Source organism: Calypte anna, chromosome 7 (assembly GCF_003957555.1).
Source record: "Calypte anna isolate BGI_N300 chromosome 7, bCalAnn1_v1.p, whole genome shotgun sequence".
Classification (NCBI taxonomy): domain Eukaryota; kingdom Metazoa; phylum Chordata; class Aves; order Apodiformes; family Trochilidae; genus Calypte; species Calypte anna.
The window spans coordinates 36,203,793-36,230,668 of NC_044253.1; the positions used below are offsets into that span (position 1 = coordinate 36,203,793).

Here is a 26,876-nt window from a genome sequence, read left to right on the forward strand (position 1 = left end):
AGGAAAAGCTGAAAGGAAAAAAGAAGTTTTCTTCATAGTTTGGGACAAGGAACTCGTACCATTTGATTTATTTTAGTCAATGTCCTCAGGACTTCAAAAACCTCTGGGCACTGTCACTCATTCCCAGAAGAGTCCAGTTCTCCCATCTTCTAAAAAACCAGTCAACTGGTTTAAAACCAGATACTGGTAATCTCAGCCTAAGAGCTAGAAGGGCAACGTTTTAAAACCAAATTGTTCTGACCTTTAGGAGAAGAGCTGGAGCTTGGCCTGGCACTATCAGGTGGCATGAACCATTCATGTGGCTTGGCCACAGGAGATTATCAACTCTCCTGGCTCAACATATCATGAAGAGTTAACACACACCCAGAACATGAAAAAAACAAAATCCAGGAGACTGGCTGTTGGTTATAACATCTGCCCATGACTGAGAATTGCCAAACACTTAAGCTTACACAGTTACAAATGACTGACCTGTCCCACCAGCACGAGGAGGGAATGAGGTGTGTGGGTGCTGGGTGGGTGTGGGAATGAGGGTGGGTGGGTGCTGGGTGGGTGCTTCCTTGCTCAGCATCAAGAACAACCAGCACTCTGCCACTGTTTCCCAAGGGACGTGGGGCAGGCTGCAGCTCACAGCCTGACCCTGGTGCTGTTTCTGCACCTCATGGTCTCTGAAAGGGGAAGATGTCAGAAGAGAATTTGCCCACCTTGTAAAGCAAATACGGAGGCAGAGAAGGTCTTGCACATGGTTTTCTCATGCAGCTTGTGTGGTCCCAGTCAAATATTAACTCGTTGCTTACAGCAGATTTCATCACAGGGGTGAAGTCCAAAGGTTCCTGCAGGAGAGAGGATTGACATTCCTGGTGGACTTGTGGTCTTTCTGAGGAGGGGCAGAAGGGCAGTGAGGGAGGGGATGTATCCTTCTCTTTGAAGGCTTTGAGAGCGTAGGGTTACGTATGAATTTCTCTGGGGACCCTCAGGCAGGGGGCTTAATCCACCATGGCTCAGTGCACCAAATCCACAGCTCCAGGGAGCTGCAGAAGCTCCCCAGCTGATACACTGGAAGCAGCAGCCCAGCAGAGCAGGAATCAGGGTTGGAGAACCCCTATAATGTGGGCAACCCCCTGCCCTTCCAGCCCTTTAGTCCAGCTAGGAGATTCCCCCCTTACTTTGGATTCAAGGCCCTCAGCCTGGACCTTTCTGGCAGAATTCCATGTGCCAGCCACACAGTGGGAGCCGCCTCCTCCCAGGAGTTCTGTATCCAAAGGTGTCCAACAACAACAGCTTCCCAGCAGCCCCCCTGGGAGCTGCTGGGGGTCAGTGCCATTTAAAATTCAGGCATTTGTGGCTTTCAGAAAACACTTCCAAACCCACACAGCCTTACACAGTCCTTGACAGTGCTTCTAGAGACCTCCTGGTTTAGACCCAGCAACAGTAAATATCATCATTTGTTTAGACTTGGAAGCCTTTCACCAGCAGATGAGCATTTCCAAGGAAACTTAACACTCTTTCCAAACCTGCCCTACCCACGGTGCAGTAATCACCAGAAGGCAAATTAAAAAGGACAAATAACTTTTTTTTACTGTTTATTGAGAGTTGCCTTTATACACGAGGGACTGGTGCTCTGATGCTGTCTTAAGTGAACCCAAACAGACCCTGCTCAAGTGTCAACAAGCAATTCAACTCACTGCATTTAAATTATAACATTATTACACAGCAATAATAAATTAAGACTATTGCCTAGCACTTGCAGATAATTTAAAAAATATCCTTGTCAACAGTAAAAACAGAAACCAAACCACAATACAAACCACAGAACAATGAAACACACATAAGGATGTTGCCAACGGAGTAGCACACACATGTCAGAGTTTTCCAAAAACTCCTGCCTGCTGCCAGTGATGCTGAAGCCCAGGGCAAGGTGTATGGTTCCTCTGGTGAGAGGGACAGCCCTAGCACCAGCCACTGCCCTGCCCCTGCTCTGACTGCCTCCACTAAACTAAAGGTGATTTGAAAGCTTTAAACCCTTCAGACATGCATTTTGCTCATGAATTCTTCCTTTTGCTTAGCTCAAGGACAGAAGGTCCTGGCATGAGCTAAGCTGGTACCACAGGTACCAATGCCATGACAAACCACCCTGGAAACACACTTTGTAGGCAAGTGCTTAAGCAAAACTAAAACAAATCCTCTTCCCCACCACACACCGCTGTGCACTGGAGGATTTTTGTTAGCTGAATGTGTGGGTTAGACACAGATAAATAACTGAGCCACCAACACACAGATGAGGCCCAATAAACTTTGGTCCTGGGCACCTGAGAGCTTTCCAGGACTGGATCTCTCTGTGGATGATGCCCACAGTGGCATTCTGGTGATCTGCATTAACAGCCACCGTGAGGAATTTGGACAAAATTTGCATTTTAAGATCTGACCCAAGCCAGTACATGCACTCCAGGGTTTTTTCAAGTAAAGAAGGATGAAGAGAAGCCCAAGTCATCTTTAAAATATAGGTAACAAAGCCCAACACCATCTCCATGCTATCCTTTCTCCTATTCCCCTCCCAAAGCACAAAAAATAAGAAAATGTTGTGGTCACCACCACCAGCAAGATGGAAACTGTCACGAGCAAGGGTTTCAATCTCCTATGCCAAACCCACGCCATGGCAGAGCATTCCAGACAGAATTCTTCACTTTTTAAAATTTAAGGCACCAAATCGAGCAAAAAAGTGAGGGGTTTCCATGCAGCTTGGTGTCTTTGGGGCTGGTACCTGCAGCCTGCAGAGCTGGCTGCATGCGGGTAGAACAAGCAAGCTGATGGGCTCAGCTGCCCCAGCAAAGGAGCAAGCACAGCCAGAGGAGAGGGGGGTTTCAGCCTACAAGGTGATCAAACAGCAGATTCCATCAGGAAATCCAACACAGGGAAATAGACACTACTATACAGTACTGTAAGGCACTCCTACTGGAAAGGGAGAACTGGAAGGCAAATTACCAAGGAGAGGATGATGAGACTTGACTGGTGCCAACGCAGCACAATGAGCTATGAAGCTCAAAGGCAAGCTGTGGGCTCAGCTCTGTGAGCAATGACAGGGACAGGGAGAGGGAAAGAGAGTGGGGACTGGCTTGCAGCTGAGCAGCAGAGTAAGAGAGGATTATGATTCGATTACATTTCTTTTATAGAGATCAACAGTCGTCTGCAATCCAGGCTGTGACCTTGGGGAGCCTGGGAAACTCAGTGCCTTCTGTTGCTACAGGAAAATAACAAAACACAACCATGCAGCTTCCCCATTTCACGGTAAACAGTCATCCTCTGGTTTGGTGTTTTGTTTTGTTGGGTTTTTTTTTTTTTGCTTTTTAAGTCTTTCAGGACATTAGCATCAATGCATTATAATAGACACAGAGATTCCTGACATGAAGAGGAGCCTTGGCGAGAGGAACTCTAGAGGTACCCTGATGATTCACTCCTAACAGGGCCATCCCATCCTGTGGAGTATTGTGAAAAACTCAGGCTCCTCACCAAGAAGCATCTTCTCTCACTTACCCAGGAAACCCTCAGAACAGCAATTCCTGTCATCCCAGCAATGAGCTCATATTGGTATGTGACAGACAGGATATTGTGTCACATCACAAAGCCCTCATTTTTCATCACCCAAGACAGACCAAGAAAAGCAATAGAAAGATCTGTCCATCAGAGATCCAAATTTCTCTTTTTATAGGTTACTATATATATAAAAAAGCTGTGGTTCTCATGCCCTGGGTAGGTCCTTCTCCCCATTAAAGGAAAGCTAGAGGGTCAGGGTAAAGAGGAAAAGTGACTTGGCTAAGGATCTCTACAGTGCCATAGATTGAAATAATCTCAGAGTAACTAACACGAGAAGTTTCTAAGTAGTAGTGCAGAGTCAGGCTATAGTCTGTAGCAGTGAAACACCCTACTTCTACACTGATTACAAGTTCTGTACAAGGAAAAGCAGTAACTGGATGTACAGATCAATTCCTCCATCATCAGCTATGAAAATGCCTTCTGTGAGAAGGAGACCAACAACACGTTTCATTCTCCATTCACACTGAAATGCTAGTGGTCAAATATAAGACTAAAAAGTATCACTGTGTGATTTCACCTGGGTGTGGGGAGAGCAGGCTGTGCAACCTGGAAAGACCTGAGGTCTGTTTCCAGCTGATGGCCAGGCTATCTCCTGCCAGCAGACAGCTCTTGCTGGAAAACTTCGCTCTGCGAGTTGGGTCTTTTGAGAGTTAGTAATGCCAGCAGCAGTTTGACTTCATTCTGTCTTGCAGACTGTAGAATTAACAGATTTGTTGCTACTGCCCCAGCATCTTCTGGGGGCAGGATCTGGCCTTTCATTCTGTTTAGGAGTGACAGTGACAGCAGATTTTACCTTACCTAAACATATGGAACAACTTGTTTTGGATAGGAGCTAGGTATCCCTGAGAGGAAAGCATCTTCGTGTCACATCTGCTCCTATAGTTGCCATGAGCAGCTGCATTAGCCATTCCATGGCAGAAATGCACACCTATCCATTTTAGGAACTAACTGGCTTGTTTACAACAACGTGGGATTTTAAAGAAATTACTCTGACCTGTACTGAACAGTATCTTTTTACATAAAGCTTTGGGCCCTGCCAGCACATGGTGACGACCTGGTTTTGCTCTTTGCAGTGGCAGTGGTGTAGGACCCATGACTAATTCCAGCTACTTTGCTGACATTGGACTTTTTTTTCCTCTGTAAATCTCTGTTGGCAAAATAAACTGTCCTGTCATACCTGTACAAACCCAGAGCGACTACAGTGCTGTCTACATTGTTATTCCAGAACTCAACAGGTACTTTGGAGATCAGGACAAAGTAACTAAGAGTATAAGTAGATAAGAGTCTGCAAAGTCTGAACTTGATTCCTTGACTAGTTTTTTACAGCTCACACAAGCAATCTTCTCTAAACTGAGCTGGACACAAAGCAGTGCTGTAAAGTATCTTCAAGACCAGAGCATGATGACATGAAAAACAGCACCTTCTTTGCTTTAATGACCCAACGTTGTCTAGAACTAATTCAAAGTAGTACCTGCTGGATTCTGACAGCTTGGGAGCTGGTGGCTGTGCCAGAGGGCTTGCTGCAGTGACACATGCTGACAAACACAGGAGAGTACTGTTTATTCAGCCAGGACCGCTGCAGTTCCTGTTTGCATGACTAATTCCACAATATTCCCCAGTGTTTGCATTTGTGAGCATGCAGGGAGATCCTCACCTGGGAAGGGTGCAAGGAACATGGTATCTTTAGGGACAACAGCCAGAAGCAGCTCATTCCACATGAAGAACAGGGAGCTGGGAGAGAAACATCCCTGCAGAGGGGAAGTGTTAATTTTCACGACAAAGGTGAATGATCCACCAGGTTTATTAAATGTGGGAATCCCTACACCACTTTGCCAAGAACATGGAAAAACCCTTACTTCTGGAAAGAAACTTCTGGAAAAGAAAGGCACTGCTTGTCTAGAGCATACAGATATAAAGGTGTGTCTGAACACATGGGTATTGCAGTTGCACTCCGGTCTGAGAGGGCTCAGACTCAGCTGCTGACAGGAGGCTGGGAAGGGCAGCTGCCACTTGCACTCCAGTGAGAGGGGATGCACTACAGCATCCTACCTTTCCATGGAAGCAGGATGGACCCTGATCTTTTATGTAAAATTCTTCAGCAGTTAGCAAGGTGCTTCAAGGATCCAGACTGCCTTCTGCTTTGCATACAACAGCTTCAGGTGATACAGAAAGCAAAGATCAGTATTCTGCATTTTCACAAAGCTATGTGAGAGGAAAAGAAAAATACATATGCATGTGATTGTGTGTGTGTATATATATATATATATATGTGAATGCTTCCATAGGTATCTGATATATGTTACTGCAGGGGCTGGAGAGAGTTCAGAGTGTGGCCTGGAGGGAGGAGGATCTCAGTGGAGATGAAGGTGCCATGAATCAAACATACTGCCAGTAATGACACACATCTCCCCAGTTAACCCCACTGTGTATTCCCCTCTCACAATAAATGTCATTTACCATGTTTGATACTTCCCTGCATTCCAGGTATGTGGAGCAGACCCTTGATGAGCTTCACTCTCTGCCATGGAAGTCACTACAGAAGAGTAAAATCCCCCAGAGCTTGCAGACAGCTCAGGACACAGACTGCACATGAACACAGCAAACTAATGTTTCATGATTTTGGAGGTACTGTCTAATTAAGGTGGGCAAGACCACTTTCCTAACTATCAGACTTACCAGGTTCAGCTTAGAGAAACATTTACAGTAAACTTCACAAAATAAAACCAAAACCAATGTCGACACTTACAATGTCTCAAAAAATGAGAGCAGCAGGGGGTCAGAACCAACACTGTGTTACTGGAGATGAGGACATGGCCTTGCACAGATCAAGAAAAACCATTGTAAAACCCAATGGACCTCAGGAACAGAGCTTGACTGAGGTACCCAGCCAGAACAAAAACAGCAGTAAGTCCCCTGCTTATCCGTGTGTGGTTATAAACACAGCTGAAGGAATTACTCTGCACCTTGTTTGCAAGCACCTCGAATAAAGTTTGATGGGAGATACTTTTCTTCCCTCAGGGAGGAGTGACATGTCAATGCACATCTGGAAACATGACAAAATGGAACCACTTGTCCACATCAGAAGGAGCAGGTAAGTTTCAAATCACTCCTGCCCGATTTGGTTCTGTGAAACACCTCACCAGAACCTCTGCCAAGGCTAATAATAAATAAATAATACACATAAATAAGTAGATGATGCATCAATTCTAAATGAACAACATAAAAAATAACATGGTCATGGCAGCAAATATTTTCTGCCTAGAGGAAAAATCTTCTCCAGAGGAGGAAAAGAGAAAGCTGGGTACTTAATTCGCTAGACCGAATATATTTCAAGTAAATGACATTTTCTGCAAGAGCTGGAGGCTGGACTTCAATGCAAAATGCAGTTTAGCCATTGGTATTTCAAAGCCAATTAGGCTTTATGCCACTTTGGCAGCTGCTATTCACAAAAGAAGGTCAGATATTATTCTGCAGAAAGATTTCTGCCTGGCTAAGCTGAGAAGTTGCTTGAGCTGGCAGCTGGGAAAGGGATTGATTTTCTTCAGGCTGGCCACTGCCTGGAGGAACTCATGTGTTCTGATATGACAACTCAAACATGTTGCAAGACTCTTCGAAGTTTTCATCCATATTCAGTCGCCTCCAGAAGGATTTCTGCTTCTTCTGCAGTTCTTTACGCACACACCTGGGGCATGGCACAGCCTTCACTTTGCACTCAGAGTGGAAGACAGCACCACAGCTTTCACACCTGCAACACAAACCAGCGTCAAAACCCAGTGACAAAACAGGAGCAGAGCATGCAACGGACCTCCCGGGTACTGTGGGCAGCACACGTGCCTTCTAACACTTCTGCTGGTTCCAAGAGCACTGAGGCTCAGAAGAGTGGAGATGTCAAAGAGATGGGCTTGCCCACACCTCTGCAGGTGTACAGCTAAAACGAGCTGACCTGCATCCACCTGCAGCTCCTGAGAATCTGTCCCTGCACTTCTGATACACAGGCAGAATTTTTTAGAAGGATCAAGACTTATCTTCATAGGTCCACCACAAAATAGTCATCAATTTTGTTTCATGAAAGACAAGTTTGTTGCTCTGGTTTGTAAATGAAAGAGTAAAAATACTCATTTCCATTAAGCTATGTTTCAGCATCTGCAACAGCCAAGGTAAGACATTTTTCTCACTGAAGTTCCAGTACTCAGCTGTTTTGGGAAGAGTAAAGTACAACCCACTTCAACAGCAGGAGAAGTAGTGTCCTGGTTTGGGTCAGGATAAAGGTGATTTTCTGTCTTGTACTTTTGCTTTTAGCTAAGTCTCTTGTAAGTAGCTGCACTTGCTGAAATTAACAGCAAGTTTCTCAGTGTTAAACCGTGACAAGTAGTCACTCCACAAAGTAATAAATGGAACAGAAGCAGATGGTGTTTTCTGCTCTGTGTCCTGTGGAAGATGGGACAGGATCAGCACAATTACAGCTTCTGGCATTCAAAGGTGCTCTATTCTGCTCTCAAAGTGATCTTATGAATTCAAACAAATCAGCTGCTCAAACAAGAGGACTGGATTGCTTGTGGGGCACTCTGAGGCAATGGATGTCATGTCAGAGCAGATCAAGCCCCAGTTCCAGCTGGTGTGGAGCAATGAAACATCTGGTGACCATGGAGTGGGCCATGACCAGACAGTTGGGCATTCTCAGCCTTTCAGTGTAAATAACTACCTGTAGTGATGAGTAAGTCACTACAGCTTTGTACCCAAATGAAAAAAAAAATAAGGAGGACAATGTTAGAGGTGTAAAGCCTTACATTTCAGTTGGATAATCAAATAATGAAAGTAACAAAACATCAAACTTTTAGAGCAATTCTGAAATAGAAATGAGGGGTGGATGGTCACCCTGGTGATTCTGAGGGAAGTCCTGATATGCCCCTCACTTTTCCTTTTTTGCAGTTACTGCAGTCGAATGACTATATGAGAATCCAAGTGTCCACTGTTACTCATTAGTGGGCTTTTTCTCCTTATTTGCTTTGAGCTTTTTTTGCTGAGGTTGTTTTATTTTTTTTTAATTTTTTTTTTTTTTTTTTAGAAATAAAGTTCTTGTCTTCAGAACCGTGAATTAAAATAGGAAACATGAAGAAGCAAACCCCAAACACTGAGGAGCCATAAGGCAAAGCATGGTGCTTGGGATGCAGTCTGCCCATTCTGAGAGAAGCCCACAAGCTCACGCAACTTGCCAGATGTATTGGCTGCATCTGCACCTCACCTGGAACTTCTACACCACCATTCCTGGCTGTGCTTCAAGCTTTATGCATAGGTCCAAACATGATCTGAATTTTATTAGCTGCAGAGCTTTGAGAAGGGTATGCAGAGGTTCAGAGAGGCACATTTCTAGCTAGCATAAACTGATAAAACTCAAATAACAAGTAAGAAAAAAATTTAAAATGCTAAGTATAATGCTGTGTACCTACTACAAGCTCTCTTGCACTGACACTTGATTGCCATTTTCTAAATCCAGCTGGTGAGTCTAAATCTGGTTTTGAATCAAGAGACTGTCTCACACAGTGATATTTACAAATTCAGTGCTCAGGAGTGTGTGCTGTGGCCCTGACCCAGTGAAGCACACAAACACATGCTTCAGACTTGGATCTCAGTGACCTCCTTGGGATTACTGATCTGCCTTCAATGAAGCACAAGCTCATGTGCTTTGCTGGCCTGGGATCCCCACAAACACACATAATGGGTGAGGGACAGACAGAAAGGACAGCAGTCTTTAAGAGTTTACATTATTCTGAACTGACACTAATGGTGATTTTATCAAGCTAATTCTCCCTCCTAAGTCAGCAATTTACAGTGCCCTGGAAGTTGCTAGAGGGTAATGATTGATGAGGAGTGTAGCTGTGTGCTCATGCATTGCCACTCCCTACACTTGCTCAGTATTTCTCCACAGTACACATGGAGGTGACAAAACTGGTCAGAAACTGCTGCCGAATGGATGGAGCAGGATAAGAGAGGAGCCAGCACATCTGCTCTCTCTAGTCAAAACCCATCAGCAGAGAAAGCAAAGATTGATGGTGTTTAAATTAATACAAACTCATTTTTCAGAAAGAAGCTCAGTGGAAAAAACTAAACTTCTCTCACAGAGTTCAGAATCAAGATAACTAATGTCTAGGTTTGGTCCATTTTGGTGCCCCCACCCCTGGCTGCCCCTCTAAAGACCTATTTCCTGCTTCCTTTGGGGAAGGTCAAGGTACTCCCATCCCCAACCAGGGGGTGCAGGTGACAACAGAAGAGGCTGAGGAAATGTCATTAAGTCTGGCACCTGAAACACACATGTATCAGCACCTGGTAAATTGTAAATTCTGGCAAATTCATTTCAAGGTTCCCACATGAATTTCACAGGCTTATGGTGCAAGCAGTTCTGGATTCTGCACAACAAATTGATTACACTTGTATATTCCAGCTGTGCTGCACCACTATTAAGATGCCCATGGATAAGATGACGTGCAACACAGAGAGGACTCCAAGGGCTTCCAGCCTGAGCAGACAAAATAAAACAGAGATGATCAAGAGGTGGCCCAGGATGTCATCTGACAGTTCTAGTTGTCTCAAGGAACCTTACAGGCTGACAGACTGCCCAGCATGACTGTGATGAGATGAAGCTGTGGAGAGCAGCAAGGTTTCTGAGGACAGAAATGCACCATGCACACAGGCTGCACCTCTCTGGCTTCCAAACACCAAGTGGGGAGTCAAAGAAGCTCATGGTTATGCTGCTCAGCCATGAAATGATCAGCCAGCCCAGGACAGATCCACTGCCTTTCCCACCTCATGAACAGCAAATGAGGGGAACCTCAAGGTCAGTCAGGACCTCTTAAAAGAGCTGAGAAGGGCAAAAAGTTTCCCCACCTCACTGCTGTGCTATCCCTTCTCCTGTAATTTTATACATTACCTTTCTGGTTTTCCATTTAAGAAAATCCTGCTTCCTCTGCCCCAGACCTTGCTCAAGTGAATAAAAGCAAGATCAGGAAGGGGTTAATCTAGGGCTCAACCCTTCATTGGTGAGAACTCCTCAGATTTCTTCTTCCCTTCCTTGCAGAGTGAAATAAGCTGAAATGGGGTTGGTCACTGATATTTTCCTCAGGTGATGCTATACACTCACCAAACATCCAAAATACTGTGACACCTCTAACCTGGCTGCTGGAAAGCCCTGAGGAGCAGAGCCCAGCAGCTGAAGGGAGCCTTGCCCAGAGATTCCAGTGGGATCCCACACTCAGCATGTGTGCCTGTCTGCTGAACTGCCTGGATGTGACTGTCACAGGTGCACCCTTCAAAGCTCCCTGAGATCTTAGCAGAACACAAAGAAAAAGAAAACGGACCAGGCTGTGTTCACTTACAACACACAAAAAAAAGCCCCAAAGGCAATCAATGCCTGACCCACACGTGCAGCAATATTATTGCAGTTGCCTAGGAACCGATGCGAGGAGCTGCCTGGGGAGGGACACCCGTGTAGGGAATGAATGGAACAAAGTTGGCACTGATATGACATTGGTTTGTCCCTATAAGGAGCTTGTTAGGATAATGCCTTGCATGACACACAGTCTTCACTAGACACAGGTGGGTTTTTTAATACCATACTTAAAATCTCTTAATACTTCAGACTTGCTCTTGAAAAAAAACTGCCTCTGAAAGCAGGAGGAAAAAAAAAAAAGGCCACACAAAACCAGAGCAGAGCCTGTTACCCAGATGTCTGAAATTCCCTCTGGATGATGACTGCAGTGTTCAGGGAGCCACTGGTGATTCACAGCATCACCCTGCTGTTCCATATACCTGCTCATCAGAAGGGCTTACCCTTAATACTCCAGGGGAAAAGCCCTGAACCTGGCAGATCCACTGCTCAGAGAGGTCTCCTCTGGCTCTGCTAGGTGCCACACCATCAGCAGGCCTTGGCCCCTCTGCCTCTCCTGCCATTAATGCACTATGTTCACAACGTGGTGGCTGAAGAACTGAAAGCAGAGTCAGGCAATATATTAACAGGAACATAATGAAATAATGAAATATTTATCAGGCAATACTATTAACAGGAACATTGACACACTGCCCCTCAACAGTCACCATTTGCCTTCATGACTACACTACTTTGCATTTTACTTTAAGTCTCCGGTCTTGGAATCCTGTGACTAAGCCAGGACTTTTGCTTTTAATAAAAAAGGACTTTGTGGCTCTGCCATAATGTTGAAAGCTACCTGCCTGCACCTAAGAGGGAAAAAAGGAACATCACTTTTAAAGAAATAAGTTAAATATACAAACAAGGTTCTTTAAGTAATCTTAGAATTTCTGAGCACTTTAGAGTGTTGCCTTTCATGGGCTAAAAAGCCATTGAAAAAGTCTTGTCTGGGCTACACAGAACTCTATTTGGAGCTGGAGAAGTCTGTCTACAAAGGAGAATTTGCATGAGGAGGGAGGAAGAACTAAAAAGTCCTGACTGGCAAGTGGAAAGTATCTAGTGAGGAAGGCAGTGCAGGAGGGAAGCCACAGAACAAAAACTGGAAGGGGGATGCATGGCTGCTGTGTTGAACCAGCAGGGCAGAGCAGTGCTGCAGGGAACTTCCTTCTTGAAATAAACATCTGCCTTCTCACTCAGTGCTCCAGTTAGCACCACCCTGACACTAGGCAGGTAAAAAACTATCTCTAAAGCTAATCCAGTTCCAAAATACAATGCTTGATGAAAAGCCCACTATGTTTTATCTATTTCTCTTTATGTGTTCTAGATAACATTACTGAGCTACACTGCACAGACAAAAATCAGAAGATTTGAGCCAGAAGATTTTAAGCAATTTTGACAGATTCAGGTGAAATTAAATTATCAAGAGAACTTAACATCTACTTAGGTGCCTCAGTTTCTTTAAAAAAAGTGCTGAGCAGATCACTTCAGGGTGCTCTGAAGCACCTCTCAACACCTGATAAGCTAAGCTCTTTCAAAAATGAGGTACTAAACTTCTAGCACAGTTCAGGGGAACTGAGCTTGGGGAAAGGCTGCTGAGCATAAAACAAACTCATCAAGGAGAGAGGGAAAAGACTGCACTTTGAGTGGTGCCTTTGACTTGTGCCAAGGTATCTCCTGGAAATGTCCTATGTATTTCAGTCTCCCTTTAACTTTCTCCCACAGGCTCCAAGCTGTCCACAGCAGCGTGAGCTGTAACCTTGCAAAGCCTCATGCAGGTGAAGCCAGGCTGTGGCTCAGAGCCCTCCATGGGACTGCTCACTCTGTGTGAAGTGAGGCACATCCACTGGGCTTATCAGGATGCTGCCCAGAGATTACAGAGGCATCCAAGCTGCCTGACACAGTAAGCCTATGGCATGTCTATTTTAGACCTGGGCCTTCTGGTTTGTATCTTAAAAGGTCTACATGCTTTACTGACCTGCAGAACAAATTAACTTCACAACATGAGAACAGTTTAGCCTTGATAAATGAACAGAAATGAGCAGCTCTCCATGGTTCACACACATCTGCAGTCACCACATAAAAGGCAAGAACTGACTAAGTAGTTCCTAGCCAGCTTTACCAGCAAAACACAACAAACTGTGGAAATAGTCACTTGTATGCTGATACACAGGCAAGAGCAAAACTATTAACTGGGTAGCACAGAGTAACTGTTACTAGATCTATAATCACTTATCTAACCAGACAGAAAACCCTTTCCAATGAATAATCCTATTCTCATCCCAATGGCATTTTTCTCAGCACTCCTCAAGATTTAAACCTTGATACAAATTGTTCTAAGTTATAAAACAAATGTGGCCACATATTACAGACACAGGCATTTTCTTTTCACTTCTGCATTAATGTTTTTTAATTGTGGGCAAAAAAGCCAATTTTTTTCACTATGTTCATGAAGAACAAGTAGTACCAGAAAGAGTTGAGGAGTGGTGCCTGGCTGACAGTAAATGGGCAAGGATAGCTCTAACAAGCCAGTTTACAGCCAGGGATAGTTAAAACTCATTTCACAACATCTGTAAAAATAAAATTAGTTATATAATAGGATAATTTTATACATTTATTCTGCTAAACCTCAGCCCGGGGCAAAATTGGTCCAAGAAATAAACCAGCAGGTAGATGCTCAGGTTGTTTAAGTCACCAGAGCTCCAGCAAAAGCAGAGCTGTGAGGGTTTACACTAGCTGGCAATTTGCTCCATGAAACTTGTCATTAACTCAGGAGGCTTTAAATGTGGTTCTTACCATCTGAAGGCCTTTGAAAAGATGCTGAAATGCTGACATTTAGAAAGAACCCTGAGGAACTACTATATAAATGGTAAGACAGAAGAGAAGAAAATGGTGACAAGAGGTATCAACCTGGCTGCAAGAGGCACCCACAAGTATGGGACAGTTTTTAAGGAACTGTTTAACTGGTGAATCGTGACTTTCATTAAGCTCCATGCAGATGGGCCACCTCCCAAGCACAGCCACAGAAAGGAAATATCATTAGAAAGCTTATGACTTTGTGAGCCCACCCTAACATTCAAGGCAGCAAACTGTTGTGCTGTATTGTTGAGCAGGATGTAAAGAGCCTGCCAAGCAGGGCCCACAGACCCGCTAATTAAGTGAAGGGATTGTGTTTGTTTTGGAACCGTTTGCCAACAAAGGAATGTGTCATGCTGATTAGTGAGAGAAGGGTATGTAATATATGTGTATTCAAACCCTGAGGAGTGCATAACCCAGGTATTCACTCTGTTTGCTCAAGGACTGACAAAAATGACTCTCAAGCAAATAACCTGCCCAAAGAAAAGCTCCAGTCCTGGAGAGGGGCCCTCCTTTTCTCTCAGCTCTATCTATCTCAACAAGACCCATCCCTCACAAATTCCTAGTGAAGGCTGCTCCAGAAACTCCTGAGAACATTTTGGAGAGAAACAATCTCTCCACCTCTAAGCTGACCTAAGAAGAGACCATGAAGATGGAAAGGTAGCAGCCAGCTGAGGACCACCTTGGAATGATAACAGCCTCTCTGACAGCTGTCACTCTGCTCTCCAAAGAGTGAGAAAGGTCAGGGAGGCAGCCAGAATAACAGGTGCTAGCTCAGCACACACACACACCAGACTTCACATTTCAAACATTCAACAGGAAGGTGAATTGTACAAAAGCTGCCAGGAACCCACTTCTGAAAATATTTCTAACCTGACAGCCCAGTTAGAAGCAGCAGCTTGCTCAGAAGTGAATGAACAACACTCCAAATGAAGAAGGAAAAATACTATCTTCAGGTTTCAGCTGCTCTTCCCTCTGGCTCTCAGCTGCTACAGCAGGGGTACTTGGCAGTCTAGTATTGAGCACAAAATGTGAATAGGTTGCTGCAGACAGCAGCTCCAGAAAAGCAGGGCTCACAAAGGTAATCATGATCAACCCTCACTGCACACTGTGCCCTCAGTGTGATACAATTAAATGACAAATCTGAGCTGTTTACTCAGAGCTCTGTACACCACTTGGCTATCAAGGAAAGCTGAACACACCTTCAGAAATTTCAGGTATAATTCCAAGCCTTCACTTGAACCTTTAGTGCCTTCCATCTGTCAGAGGCTGCTCTGTACATCTCCCTATTTCTAACCCTCATCTTCCCCCTGTGGCTATAGAGGCCAGCACACCCACCTCAGAGAGCTCTCCTCTCTAAGAGATGGAGATGAACACAAATACCCTCTCTCTGGCCTTCTCCCTCACTGCTGTGCAGCTGATGGAGCTGGTGGCATGTGCTGCCTCCACCTTGAGGTTGGAAAAGAGCAAAAACACAGCCCTGAATCTGGTTGGTTTCATAGAGGTGAGCAGGAATGAGATGAGAAAACTAACTAGGAAGGGAAATGGAAAATGCTGGGGATAAAAGCAAGGTTCAGTGAGGAGTAGAAAAGGAGTAGGCAGAATGACCTCTGACAAAATATGAAAGAGAAACCTTTCATGCTAGTTGTGTTTTAATTAAAATCATTAACAGAGACCACTGCCTTTGGCATGACATCAACCACAACTTCATGTGTGAAACATGAAAAAAAGTCCTTTCTGGCACCTAATTCACATAAAACCAGGAGCTAGAGCAGCTTCTTTTGGCTTTCACTGAACTGCTGACAAACACTATTTGATTCCAGAAGGATTTAAACCCTCTAATTGCAGGGTATGTCTCAGCTGAAGGGTGGAACAGTTTACACTCAACAATGTTTTTGCGACCAAAAATCCCCCAGACAAATCAAATGTACAAACACTTCAAGTAAACTTCCCTCCCCAAATGCTCTTACACATTCTCATCAATCTTCTGGGAATATCTTCAATTGCCTTTTCTACAGTCTCAACAGATATCTCATGTTTTATGTCCTCTTAGCCTCTCTTTGTAACTCAGCCTGTCTCACCATGCACCCCTTTTCTTTCTTGAGAGCTGTTTATAGAGCTCAGCTGCACACCTTGTTTAGCTTATGCCCACTGCTTTGTCAATCTATTTTTTAGAATGAGAGACTGGAAAAAAGAATGAGCAAACAGTCTTTGAAACTCAGGTCAGGCTGAAAATCTCCAACGAGCAGTCCTTGGTTACTGGTAATTTAACATCTCTGAGCACACAGGGGAACTCGGGTACCTAATGAAGCCCTTTTAACAGGCTGGTCCTGAATTTTTCCAGAGGTGGCTTTTCAATTTTGTGGGTTTTTTTCCTTCATTAGAACAGATTGGAGAACAAACTGAAATTACTGTATTTGAAAAAGCCAGAAAAGTACTTATCTGTGGAGGAATGCTGTGCTGCTGTGTTGCAATGTCTTTTTGTCAAGTTAAAAATAAAAGACCAAACAACCCTCTCCTTTATTCAAAATCCAAGATATTTGTGAAAAAGTGTGGTAACACTTCTGTGTTAGCTAAGTCCTCTCTGATTTCCTGCATCTTTCCTCTAAGGTTTTCCCTTCACTTCTGCCCCTCCTCTGGCATCTAGTTCTCTAAATAATGTGAATTAAATTTTGTCTAGCTTAGGACTGGCACATGCTTCTATTTATTTTGCAGGCACCTGAGAATAGCAGTGTCAGGTTTTTAAAAAAACAAAACTCTGGCTTCCACAGGCACAGAGGAGTATGCACACAGGAGTATGCACACAGACAGCAAAGAATTAGGCATAACATCTCAAGAGGAAAATACTTCAGAACAGATGGTTCCTGTTCTACACTGGACAATCCCAGTATATCCCAGTGACATTAGCTACCAGGAGGATGTCTGTGATCACCCCAGAAGACCCATTTGGCTTTTCAGGACACTTTGCAAAATCAGAAGAGCTCTGGATATACCACAGTGTGATGCTGCTGGAGGCTCTTCCTCTTTAGAACAGCTGCTATGAGGCTTACAGGGCTTTGGGAAGTAACTCTTCCCACCCAAGTCCAAGTCAGCTGATGGTGGCCTCCCCAGACCAGTAACCTGGTGCAGCTGCCCAGAAACATGCATTACTGGGATCCAGCTCCTAGCTATTGAAACAAGAGGTCAGGAGGCTGAGAAGCTGCAAGGATATCAAACAGTGTCAGTGTGCCTGACACTACAGTACCTGCTTGTAGCAACGTCCTCGAAGGGGTAAAGGATTTCTCCATTGTTGCAAATCTCACAGATGAAACCCTTTTGACTACAAAGGCTGCAGCTGTACACGTGAGAGGTGGCAAACTTGATCACCTTCCCCAAGAAAGGAGCCAGCTTTCCTTCAATCACCTGAAATAAGAAATCAACATGGAATGAAATGCCCCAAAATGACTACAACTCCCTGAAGGACTGAGACAATATTGATCAGTACAGAAATGCAGCTAAGTGCTGCTGCTTAAAATGAGAGGAAAGGGACTTCCCAACAACTACAGCACCATGAAATCAGTGATTGTAGCAGCCAATGAACTGGCCATGACCCAACCACAGAAACAAACTTACCATATCTCTGTTAGTCTCTAGATGACATTAACATACAAGATCAGTAATCATTTTATGTACAACAATGCATTCCTATTCTAAGGCACAAAAAAAGCAGACATTCTGTATTATTATGTAACTGGCAGGGATTGATACTGCCATCTATTTCTGATTTTTTTTTCATGTTATTTTTATGCACAAATCTCTGTCTTTGTTGCTTTTCTCCAAAGCACAATTTTTCTGCATATTTTTTGTGAATGGAACCCTGCCTTTCCTCCTTTAGCAAGGTTGTTTCCTACTGAAAACCACTGAAATATTCCCCACACTGCCAAAATGAAAAAATTCTCAGATAAGCTCTTGAATAAGAACTGTGGGTTTTCTCCTTCAGTGTCCAGCTCTCAAATCAAGAAGTCTCTCAGTGCTAGACAATCCTGCTAGACCATTAGAAGTGATTAGCACTCCCTGTGTTGGTGTGAAAAAATGGCCACACAGTACAGATTAAACTGCTAGCCACAACACTCATCTAAATTTGTGACAATGCCTCAATAAGGGGTGCTATTCAGGCAAAATACCTTCCATTCACATCAAACCTTCAGAGAGTTTAAGGAATTCTGCTGGTGTAGGGAATAATGAAGATGAAATAAGGCTCTAAGTGTATATTCTTCTCTCTTGGGCTTCCTGTGGGCTGAATGGCAGCCTGCCAGATTAGTAACAGAAAAGTGTCAAGGGATTTGATAGTGACCTTCTATAAAAAGGGAAAAGAATGCAATAATTGTAGATTGAAGGCTTGCACGGGGCTGCACCCTGAAACCTGAGAGTGGGGAGGTTTACACTGACATGAGTGCCAGATTCAGTTCAGGCACTCCTCCCCTCCACAGGGTAACAGGCTACTTGTCCTCTGGGTTTAGTGCAAACAGACCCAGAGAAAGCAAAGGTCAAGGCAGAGAAGAGCAACAGGGATTTTGGAAGCATTCCTCTCCACCATGAAGCAGAAAGGAAATAAATGTTTTTGGGGCAACTTCCTGCCCACCAGCCTACAGAGAGAGCCACTGCTGGAGAGCACAGGTGGGAAAGGAGGTGCTGGTGGCATGGAATGGCACGGGCTGAAACGTGCCCCTCTTCTGCCTTCAGCTCCAGCCTGCCAACCACATCTGCAACAACAGGAAGGGCAGTGTTATTGCTACTGCTGCAGACAGGACATCTGCTTAGGGCAGAGGAAAAATGACATTCCTATTGCATCCTGGTGTAGGAAGATCCCCTTCAACCACAACGTAAACAGTGCAGAGAAGCTGCTGCAACAAACAGAAAAATGAAGCCCTAGTTCAAGGCAGTGCTATTAGTAACCTTCTAGCAGATGGCCAGGAGTTAGTTTAGCCTTCTCTAAAATGGGTTTTGGTTTTAATTTTAAAGGAAGAAAAGTTTGGCTTGCAGACTCCAGAGTTACAAAGGGTCTGAAAGCCAAACAGCTCGGGAGAAGGGAAAAGTATGAAAACTGACAGTATTCAAAAAACAGGAGGAAAGAAACAGTGAAGCCACCCAGCTAGTGACAAGGCTACAATCACCCTCCAAACAGCCACTTCAGCTGACAGACGAAATACTCATGCAAAGATTGTGAAGAAATCACAATACGTATACATACTTCCCAAAGTATTTTCATGCTACAGGAACCATCAGGCCTCACGAGCTCAGATTAAAATGCCAGGCTGAAAGAGCTGCAAACAAACTCCCCAATTCTGGACTAATGTCACTGTCAGCAAGGACTTAAAAGTTGAATCTCTGAATTAAAATCGTATTTTATACAATGCCATAAACAAGATTAACATGATCAATTACCCTCCTAAGCACCAGGAGTGAATTTAAGTCTGTACAAGGCACAAAAGGTTTCTTGTTCTGAAGAGCTCCCAAGCTAAGGGAGATGCCCTGGGAGTGGGCTCCCTAAGGAGCTGCTGTTTTGTGTCCCTCTTTATTCACTTATTTGTATGGCTCAAGGTAACACTGCAGTGGGCTGCTTCTAACTTTGGCCACTGCAGACATACAATGAAGATGAGATCTTCAAAGAGCCATGTATGCAATTCTGCAATGTGAATTACAGGCCATTTTACTGTATTACAGGAGGAGGACAAAATGCAACATCAAACTGATACTACCACTATTTTTAGCATCTGTAAATTTTGTGTCATTTTGTTTCATCAGAGACCTCAAGGCTGTACACAGGATATGACTTTTCCTTGCAGCCTCCTCTTGTGTTTATAGCTAATAAGAATAAAATCCTCATTTCCATTTATTCTGGAAGCAAAAAGGAGTATTTCCACTTGCAGTCCCCAAGGAGTTTTATGGTAACACTTGCTCAGTAAGTGCTTTATAAGCTAGGAACAGCACAGGACATGTAACCAAAGGTGTCAAAACTTCTTCTGTGAGCAGGCCCAGGGTCAGTCAGCTCAGACACCCCAGAACCATGATGGCAGTCCCAGGATGTTCTCCCAGTTGAGGCTGGAATCTGAGCTTGAGTTCCACGGGAGCAAAAGCCATTAAAGAACAGATGTTAAATTCCCCAGTTTATCACCAGATGTGATGAACATTCTAGACAGGAGAGAAAAAAAATCAGTAGAGACTCTAGACACTTTTCAGGGCAGTGAGTGCTTGCTTTGAGGCAGAGCTCCTGTCAGCAATGCCAGCTAAGAAGGAAAAGGTAAAGGGTGAGACGCTCATTTTGCACAAGTCTGTGCTGTGAATTTGAGTGAGGGTCAGCAAAGCTCCTACCCTGCCTGTGCATTTTTACCAGCTTCTAAAACTGTGGTAAATATTTCCATCCCATGGCAAGCATGAATACCTTCAGTCACCTACATAAGGACTGTCAAAACCAGGAGCAGGAGGAGCATGGAGCTTGCCAAGCTTTCAGATACACTGTGCTGCTCCATGTGAGGAACTGCCAAGGTTGACAAGACCAGATTCTGAGAAGTGTAACGGTGTGTTAAACCACATCAAAGGTTCCTGGATTAAAGTAATTGTTACATTAAATTTGCTAGTCTGAGTAATTTCCAACATATGATAATGAGAGTAAAATCAGAAACAGTTTAAAAAAAACATTTTTCCCCCTTATATTAAGATCCAAGATAATGCAGAAGCAACAGATGGAGGGTATTTTAGTAGAAGCTATCCAGAATCTCAGAGAAAAGAGGAATCCACCCACATCTGTATATTCTGCCAGCTCTGACACAAGGGACAGCCAACAACCCCAGGCATGGTGTAACAGCGTGCCTAGAACACCTTCACTGTGGCTAAGGGAACAGGGAATAAGCCCTAGGAAGGAACAAAAACTCAGCTAGAAATGTCCCAAATTCTCCTCAGGCCTGGACCTGTAATTTGCCCATGTACCAGAAGCACAGGAGGAAACCCTAGAATCCTGTATCTCCAAAGAGGAGAATCTGCTGCTACTGCTCTGCATAAGAGCCCTGCCACCAGGGCTTAGCACTCCAGGTGAAGGGGTGAAAACACTGTAACTCTCAGGTTCTGTGTCCCTGCCACTCTCAGACAAGCTAAATCTGCCAAACGGTCTAGTGACCCCACCCTTGTAAATCAGCTTGTTAATCATTATTGTCACAGAGGTGATAAAGCTGTTTTATAGGCCAACACTGAGGCAGTAACATTAACTACTCGTGCAGGGGCTGGTGTATTTCCCTGCAGATAGCATTTATTAGAAGGCACTCTCTTTAAAGACACAGGTTTGCCTTGTAAACTCCTTCTGCAATACTGAGTGATCAGCTCCACTTATTTCTCCAGTCTGATTTACATGGCAGACACAAGTGACTCCTGGAGGGGATGGGTTAAGTGATTTGAAACCCCTACACCACCTTGAACTACAGCTTCAAATCTCAACCAGATTGTCCCAGCCTCTCCTCCTGACAGAAGAAAATTTATGGTTGTTTCTCAAGGCCAGACACACACTTGGCACTATACAAAGAGACAGAGACAGACAGAATTTGCCAGGAGGCACTGACGCAATGCAGAAAAGACATGAGAAGGCCAAGAGGCACTGAGAAAACAGAAGGGCCAGTAGACATGAAGCTCGTGCACCTCATTCACCATCCCCAGTTATATACATTGAAGGGATGGAAGATAGTTTAATTACTGGGATTAGTTGTCACAAGTGTGTCTGGCAGAAGGAGGCTGTCTGAAGGAGCAGTTGCTGGTGATGCACAGCTCTGCACCATCCTCTACAGCCAAGGCTGCTGCCCCTTCCTAGCTGCTTAATTTCTGACTTAAGCCTTTTGCTGACAAGCTCAGGGGTAAGCTCCTGCCTTGCCCAGACTCCTGAGTACCACAGAGAATGTGCTCCCTAGACTGAAAGAAAGGGAAAATAAAAACTCCTGACCAGATTGGCTTGGATTCACAACTGCTCTCACTGCCCTCCAAATTCCACTGGTGGAAGCTTTGTGGAAGAGGACCAAACACATCTTTCTTCACCTCTAGGACAGCTGAGAAATGCGCTTCTGAAACAACTAGCAAGGATATAAGAAAATGAGGCTAAAAAACCCCACCTTTAGCAACCTCCCCTGCAGCACAGCCAGCTGACAGACTGACTTGCTTAAACCTTCTCACCACAGAGATCCCACAACTCTCCAGTGCTCAAAACAGCTGAGAAGCTGTTCCTAATTCGTGCTTCACATCTCTTTGCTGCAGTCAACCATCTTTGCTTCACACTTGGCCTCCTATCTATCCTTACACAGCCCATTCTTCTTTCACAAACCATTTTCTGACACATTCCCTGCCTCAGGTGACCTCTGTCACAAGCTGGGAAGAACAAAAACAGACTGGGATGTAGGACAGCTACAGTGGTCACCTTTACCTACTTGCTAACTGGAGATCAAGCAGGTATTTTCTGATTTTTTTTTTCTTAAACATGGAACCTGAGCATTATGTCTGCCCTTTGACAGATTTCAGCAAGGTTGGGATTCCTGTGATGAAAACATGGACTAGACACAATTATGCTACAATATGCTTAGCTAAGGATAATGCAAGCAAGAGAACAGAAAGGGAAAACATTCCCTGCCTGGGAAGTTCCTGGTCATTTATATCTAGGGAACAGACAATGCTCATGGACTGCTGATTTCCTTGAGGATTTTCTCCCTTCCGTTCACCAGATTCTTAACACCACAAATTCTTGTTACCAGCTCAATGCACAATTAATCTTTAGTCCAGAGGAAAGGGAAATGGAAGGAGGAAGGATGAGCATGAGGTAAAGGCCCCTGAGAGGCAGATATCAGATCTCAGCTCTGCCCCATCTTTTGTGCAATACAGGGGGCTGGTCAGCTTTCCTTGCTCTGTTTTGACTCCCAGTCATCTCTTTCAGGTTGCCTGCCTTGTTTATTTCAATGGCAAGTGACTGCAGGGAGGAATGATTTCTTAACATGTGGGTACACACAGGCTAGAATCAGTCACTGTGCACTGATTTAAAACAAATCAGAAAAGAACACAGCAGCACCCCCAGGAGAAGCCCGTCTTTTGTTGGACCAGAAACCCAGCTCCTGGTGTCCCAAAGGCCTGTCCAGCCTGTAGCAGGGGTGGCAGCTGAGTGGATGGATGGGGGTGGGTGAGGCCAGGAACTGGGTTCACCCACTGCTGACACCAGCACCAGGTGCTGTCTCTGACACACATGACACCATTTTGCCAGGGCTGGCCTTGACACAAAGCCAGGCTGTGCAGCCACCTAACCCATCACTCGCACGGGGCAGAGAACATCCCGAAAGGAAACCTGGCCATAAACACTTGTGAGGAACAAGAAAACCCACAAAAACAACCACCAAATAAATCAAACTGCAGCAGAAATGAGTGAGAATTTGAATAAACAGAAATCAAAAGTTGCCCCTGAGCCCCCTGCAGCAGGCAGTCAGCACTGACGACAGAGCCATTCGCTGCTCCTTCCGATCCCCATCACTCAGCACGTTGTACTTTAATGTGGTGTTCAAGGGATGCTCCACAAACTAACCACCAACTGCAAGAGGGACTGGGGAGAGAAGGAAAAACAAAACAAGGTCAAGAGCAAATGCTGCTAATCTGTGACAAGCACATACAGGCGGGGAGCAAGGTGAAGATGGAGCTTTATATTGGCTGGGGGAGAGAAAGAAACCGGTGACAGTCCTGGTGAATTTATAGCAGGAGGCAGAGGATGACAAGGTCCCTGCAAGCACTGCCCTGCTCTGCTCATGGCAAGGAAGAAAAGCCTGGAATTGCAGCAGGTCTCTGGGCACAAGCTGACACGAGTGAGAAAGAGATGGAATTGTCTCAGAACAAACAACAACTTGTGCCAGCTCCCCAGCCAGCCCTGCAACAAGGCTCCAGCCCCACAGCCTTCATACTCACTGCCTTTCCATGGACTTTCCTTTCTCCTTCCCCTGAGGTTTCCAGGCAGCTGCATGTCAATTTTGTCACACCCCAAATTCTCCTAATCTTGTTGCAGGGATGAATTATAGGTTGTTTTAAGAAACAGGTATTCCAGCAAAGGTTAAAGGCTGCTTTAATCAAACAAGGTTGAAAGAGTAGCAGGAATCTGGCCTGGTAGAAAGCAGAAAGCACTTTCCTTAGCTCAAAACCATACATGACTCTAAATATACAGACAAGCAAATATGCATTCAGGCAGAGAGTATATGTGGGCTTCTTTTTTTCCTGACTTTTTTTTTAGATTCTAAGCAGGCAGTGCATGCAGAGACATTAACTGACTCTACATGCCCACTGAGTAAGACGTTATTTCCTGAGCGATATCACAAAAATAGAAACTTTCCTGCCTTGCACAGGACTGGATCAGGGCATTTTAATGAGGAGTTCTCTAAAGGATTTTAGAACAAGGGAGCAAAATACCAAGGAAACAGCTAGGTTTACTCTGAAAAAATCTCTGTGAGTACGAAGTGTGTTTTCAAAATTTTCTAAAAAAAAATTTCTTCTGTCTTCCAAGCAAGTAGCCCCAAGACAGTACTACTTTTTTCCTCAGAAAATATTGTTACTTGGTATGTTATTCCTTGAGGTATGTCCAGCTGCCTCTCCTGAGCAGACCTTTTATAAGAGGTACAGCAATGAGGTTAGATCCCAGTCTTTCACACTGCTAGCCCTGGTCTCCAGTACTGGGCCTTTCATTCTGCTCAGTAAAAAACCCCACAACTTAAACAGAATAGAATAACCCTGGTTAGTCCAAAGCATTAGAAAACTGATAAAAATTGGACTCCTATTGCCTCTTCTGGGGGCTGAAAGGTTTCAACTCAGGAGCTCCTGCAAGCCCCTGGCACCACTGCTGGATTGCTTTAAACAGACTTTCATTCTGAAAAGCCACCCTCATGCCAAGCTGCCTGAATTATATATTCACAGGGAAAAGCACCACCCATATTTAGTAAGCCCTGTTGAAAACTCTGGTTTCAAGCACTGCAAAAACGAGTTCTGCTGTGAAGAACAGCTATTAACAAACTTGCTGTAGCTCCACACTTGGCCTCCAAGGCTTTAACACACCTAACTCAGATGAACTTGTCTTCCTGGCTGTCACTTGCCAAAATGCTCCTGGCTGGCTCTGACCATGAGCCACTCTGAAAGACAGCAACTCCCTTTCCCAGCACAGCTGTGACAGAAAGGAAACAGAGGTAAGATCCCTGCCATTAACACTAATAGTAGGCAGAGCTGTCAGCACTTAGGGGAATTAAGCACACACCTGGAGTATCAGCCCACCTGACATTTCCTGTTCTGCTGCAAGGCAGCTCACTGCTAGGAGCTCCAGGGAGTGACTGAGAGGAGTGATAAAGGAACCACAGCCACAGGAAAGCATACAACCTGTTTAATTGCTGGTTTGTTATCAGACCTTTCAATATTTATGGAAATGTGTAGTGTGCCTGCTTCACATCCTAGGACTGTTTTCATGTTCTCCTGCTGTGCAGCTACCAGAGCCAGAGAGGTTGCAGAGGCAGGACACACAGACAGCCACCAGCATTATCTGGTTCTGGTCCAAGATGCACGTTTACAGAGGTCAAGTACAGCGTTATCTACGTGCCTCAAAATCTTCACATATTTAAATTGCACAACATATTTAACATAGGTCAGATGGCTTACCTCTCCAAAATGCTGGTTTACCTCTTTTGAACTCAGTTGTGGCCAGGATGTCTATTTAAACATACACATAGTAACGGGGCACCTTTTTTACCTTAATCCCATTAAAAATTACTTGTGCTGTGTTTCAGAGAAAACCTGCAGCACAGCTGGGAAGAGAGCCCAGATCTCCTGTGCCTGAGGATGAGAAGTAAAACCCAACACTGCTTTAAACCAGCTCTACACCCTGAGCAACATCTCCCATCCAGCTGGACGTGCACCTCTCCCACATGTGCTTGGGAGGCTGAGGACAGGAATCGATGTCCTCACTGCAGAGCTGAACCCTGAGCTGTGGCAGCTGGGGCACAGCTGTGCTTGGAATTTTGCTGCCCCTAAAGAGCACAGGGAACTCCCACCTGTAATTGTGTGAGGACTGGGTGACCAGAAAAGAAGTTTTATTCCTGAAAAACAAAACAAAACAAAAAAAGCAAAGAGAAAAAAAAAAAGTCTACTTCTACTTGCAGTCTTTACTATTGTTGGGAGTCAACAGGCAACTGTGCCTGGAGCTGTGATGTGAGTACAGCATGTGTTACAAGCCTGGAGAAGTGAAGGAGATCTAACAACCACTTTGTGCTAAGGCTTCCCAATGCCTATCTAACAACATACTAGGCTCAAATTAGGTGGAACTTATGTTTCATTAAAGTTCATTTTTATTCTCCACATTTTTGTCAGGGAACCTCATATGTGCAAGATCTTGAGAAATAACATGAAGATTTTCATAGTGGGAATGCTTCTCTTAGCTGAGCTGCTCACCTAGTCCAAACCTCTATCAGATATTGTGATCAGTACTCCACAGGTCAGGGGAAGATGAAATCTCTGATCTGCCTGTCAAGAGAGAAGACACCTTCCTGATCCTCTCAGTAAATAATATGTCTATTCTGAAACCTTTTAATCTCTTTATCTTATGTAGTGTAACTGTGGATATCCTTCTTATGGATCCTTTATCCTCTCAAAGATGATCAATTTCCAGCCTCAATAATAGCAGTGTGGCATGAAGTTCCTCATGCTCAGTGCATGTTCTGTATGTGTACCTGATACTCAAAGACCTGTGCTTATTACTGTGAGAACAGGGCTCTCCTGTCCTTCCTCTCTCTTCACATTGTTTATAGGTTCATCTACAGGCAGATAGCCAGGAAAGCTGATCTGAACTAAATGGATGTTTTAATTAAATTTTAAGGGATTAGTTTATCTACAATGTTAAAATAGATAAATTATACTACATTAAATCCCTGTGTGGACACACAGACCTTAATAGAATTTAGCTCACTTTGGTTCCAAAGTAAATGGAGATAAACCAAAT

General features: G+C 44.4%; 1 protein-coding gene across 1 annotated transcript in view; it reads right to left on the reverse strand.

Annotated features, from left to right (window-relative positions):
* Window positions 1–1,580: 1,580 nt before the first annotated feature.
* The window catches only part of PLEKHM3 (pleckstrin homology domain containing M3), a 63,831-nt gene continuing 38,535 nt past the window's right edge, over window positions 1,581–26,876 (reverse strand). The window contains exons 7-8 of the mRNA XM_030454419.1: window positions 17,109–17,266; window positions 1,581–7,336 (exon numbers count right to left, since the gene is read on the reverse strand). Coding sequence (XP_030310279.1) covers window positions 7,159–7,336; window positions 17,109–17,266 — 336 coding nt within the window. The 3' untranslated portion in view covers window positions 1,581–7,158. The remainder of the gene's footprint in view (window positions 7,337–17,108; window positions 17,267–26,876) is intronic.